The sequence below is a fragment of the Serpula lacrymans genome (genome assembly GCF_000218685.1).
Source record: "Serpula lacrymans var. lacrymans S7.9 unplaced genomic scaffold SERLAscaffold_1, whole genome shotgun sequence".
Classification (NCBI taxonomy): Eukaryota; Fungi; Basidiomycota; class Agaricomycetes; order Boletales; family Serpulaceae; genus Serpula; species Serpula lacrymans.
In genome coordinates this window covers 3,975,704-3,979,372 of record NW_006763290.1, presented here as the reverse complement: position 1 = coordinate 3,979,372, position 3,669 = coordinate 3,975,704, and the positions used below count along the sequence as shown (strand labels likewise).

Sequence of the window (3,669 nt, the reverse complement as noted above, 5' to 3'; positions counted from 1 at the left end):
CTTTGTAAATATTAGGAGATTATCAATATAAATAACCACACAGTTTTCTATATCAGTAAATATTTCATTCATCATGCTTTGGAATGTCACAGGCAGGTTTGTAAGTCCAAAGAACATGACAAGGGGCTTAAAGGATCCGTGGTGGCATGTAAACACTGCCTTCCAAGTGTCTTCTTGTTTGATGCATACATTATTGTAGCCCCATCTGAGATCCATCCCCGTTAATAGTTTGGCACCAGCCAAATTGTCTACTAGCTGCCCAATAAATGATAGCGGATATGCATTTTTAACTGTGTGCTTATTTATATAATGATAGTCTATTACCATGCACTTTTTACCATCCTTTTTAGGTATAAAAAATACAGGAGCCATCTAGGGACTCTTGAAAGGTTTGATGTACCCTTTCCTGAGTTGCTCATCTATAAAGCTTGAAATCTCTTCTCTTTCCATAACAGAGAGGGGATTCATATGTCTCTTTTTTGGTTTAAAAATATCTTTTAACTCTATAGCATGGTCTCAAGGTTGAGCCTCTGGAAAGCACTTGGATTTATGTTTTGGGAAGACTTTCCAGAAGTCATGGTACTCTGGAGGTACCAGCCTTTTAATCTCCTCCTCAGGTTTCACCTCATCATCATCATTGTCTACCTTTTCCTTTTCTAAAGATCTGAGTTTGGCATAAACATGACCAGTGATTATCTTTTCTTCAGTCTTGGAATGACATACATGACTTGGTTTAAATAAGTTGTTACACTCCTGAGGACAACATGATAATTTCACCACCCCTGATTGTCAGTCTATTTCAGGATTGTGCTTAACTAACCAGGTGCAGCCCAATATCAAATTAATTTTTCCCAGTTGAGTAACTTCTGCTGTAATGTGTTCCCTGTGGTCTTGGTACTCAACCACAAACAACCATTTGTGTGTAATGTATCCACCAGCATTGAGTGTGCCATCAATATTATATATGGGAATTGATACATTTAATTTTTGGAGTGGGAGTCCAGCCTTCTCCGCCCAGACCTAATCTATAAATATTCTGTTAGCGCCTGAATCAAGTAGTCCACTGGTTGGGTGTATAGTTTCTTGAGCAAGGTTTTCAACTGCAGCATATTATTATCAAAAGAAACATGTTTTTGTGTTATGTTCTTTTCTATTTTTTATTTTATATTTTGTTACTGGAATTAAGCACCCCAGTTTTATTATTGCCAGGGCTGTGCTCATTTTGAAATGCCAGTACAGCAATTACATTGGTATCATAACTTATACTATCAAAATTATTGGAGTCATCTGTTATGCAACCCTCAAGGGGTGAGAAGCAATATTAAGAAGAAAATTTGGGAGCCACCTTGTTGTGGTTTACTTCACCATATCAAGGAGCTACAGTATCCAAGTCATCTAAGCTCCAAATTCTGTTCCCTGAGCCTTCATCTCAGCAATCTGCTGATCATAGAAAAACACTGTCCCCCGGTTGACTGTGCCAATATCTATGGGATCTCCGTGCCCTAGCTGCAGCCTGTACGGCCTAAACCCTGTCTGTTTTTGTTGTGTTGTGTTTGGTAACCCAGGGCACCTCTGGGAAAAGTTGTTCTTGTTGGTGGAACTGCCACCAAATTACATTAGGTAGAGCTCTGGGGCCCTACCAATTTCTTGAACCACTTCTGCTGTGGCTATCAGCTACAACTGTTGTTTCCCTTGCAGGTAGAGTTGTTGAGCAATTGTTGGAGCTACATTTTGCTCCAACACCTCTACTGCATGTTTGTTCCCAAGCCCCCTTGGATAGAGAGAGCTAGGAACTGGTTAACAAAGTTGTCTGTCCTCATGGTTCCTTGTCTGAAGAATTAGATCTGCTGGTGTGCCCAGTCTGTTTGGCTTGTGGTTTGAAATATTTGACAACCTATAGCTTGAGATTGTCCCATGTTGGCCAGTTTACTGCTGTTGCGACTTCAAAATCATCTGTGAGTGCATTCCAGTTTGCTTTTATCCAAATTTGCAGTTTAATCCACTATTCTGCAATCTTTGCTGTCTCCATTGAAAGCACCAGGGTCAGTGATGATTTCAACCCTTGTGTTGGATTTCTTTCCAACTTGCTGAGGGGGATTGGCCTACAGCTGGCCAAGTGGTGCCTTCAACTGCACAATTTGTTGCCTCATCCCATGAAGGAGGGCATTGATGTCAATATGTTGTGCTAGTTGCGCTGATATAATGACTTGTTTGCTTTGTGTAACATAAAAGGAAGTAACTGGGCGTCCCTGCTAGCTGTTCTGTAGATCTACCTCTTCCCAGCAGGATATTGGATCTCAATTTCTGACTACCCACACATATGATAGTTGAAAAAGGTAAAAAGTATAGTCTAAAAAAGCCCCTATCTTCCAACTTCCAACTATCCATCCTCCTCCAAACCCACAGACACACATCTCAGGGTTTTACTTAGAAGGATTATTATATATACCATCCCACAAACAACCAGACCACCCACTGTTCTAGGAGGCAAAGCCCATAAATAAGTTCCATGGAATCTGGGAGGATTGTTTTGTTAGTTTGTTTATATATGGTTTTCTAGCAAACAATCTTCACCATCAATATTGGGAAACTCCTGTTAACTCTGAGGTCTGAGTATATGATAATTCCACTTGAGCCTGTGGTCTGGCTCTTGCACAATGTGCAAGGGAGTAATGGTAGAGCAAGTCCCAGTGTGACAATACCCAAAGCTTGTAGACTCTGGTGCACACACAGTAATTCAAAAAGTAGTGATGAATGGAAGATATAGTTGGTAGACTCAGAATAGTAGGGGTATTTATACCTAAATACATGTGGTACTGTAATATAGGGTAAATATTCTATAGTGTTCCATTGTATTCTATATGATATTATTGCTGGGTAAGTAAAGATATGATGTCATATCATGTGACCAGCCACATGATGATAAAATTGGATATTGACCAGACCAGGGATTGAACCTGGAACCTTCTGGATACATGCCAGCTGCTCTATCAATTGAGCTATATGGCCAAGGTTATACAATGTAGGATCTTAAACATGACATGCAACCACGGACATCTTACACAGAATAGCTGCTGCATACTGGGCTGGCTTACAAATCAGAGGTATTGTCCTATGGAGTATTGGTATGTCAGAGTATATTCTAACACATGATAGGTCTGTGTCAGGACCATGACCTTCAGAGTGTGGAGATGAGGTGGGGAGCGGAATGCAGTACAAGGTTGGTAATTGACTTAGCTTGTGTGCTAGGCCCTTCCGCAGACCTTGGTCCCTAACTCGATGGAGTGAACAGGTGAGAGTAGAGGATGAAAGGTGGAGTGGACTAAAGGTCTTTCAGAGAAGAACTGGAAAACTTAGAAAAGACATGAATAAAGGTGGTAGGAACTAGTTGATATTTGAACTGCAGGAATGGAGTACAGGAGCTATGACTTATATACTATTAGAGGGATGGGAGTTTGTAAGAAGTAGCTAGTAATATAGGTACAGAGTTCCATGCGGACAATGATCTAGCCAGGGGAAAATATATGTGAGGGGAGTGTACCATATGGTCTAACTACAGAGTCTGTGAGTAATATGGTACAGGGCTATGCCAAGTGGCAGAGCACGAGGAGCGTGATTCTGAGAGTACTAAAGATTTGGCAGTTTGGACTTGAGGATCTCTGACCTTTT

General features: G+C 40.8%; 1 protein-coding gene across 1 annotated transcript; it reads right to left on the bottom strand.

Annotated features, from left to right (window-relative positions):
- Positions 1-789: 789 nt before the first annotated feature.
- On the bottom strand, positions 790-999 carry SERLADRAFT_343533 (uncharacterized protein; the record flags this gene model as incomplete). The annotated part of the gene is made up of 1 exon (XM_007312613.2): positions 790-999. A coding segment is annotated over one exon (210 nt), but the record flags the coding sequence as incomplete, so codon positions are not given.
- Positions 1,000-3,669: the final 2,670 nt, after the last annotated feature.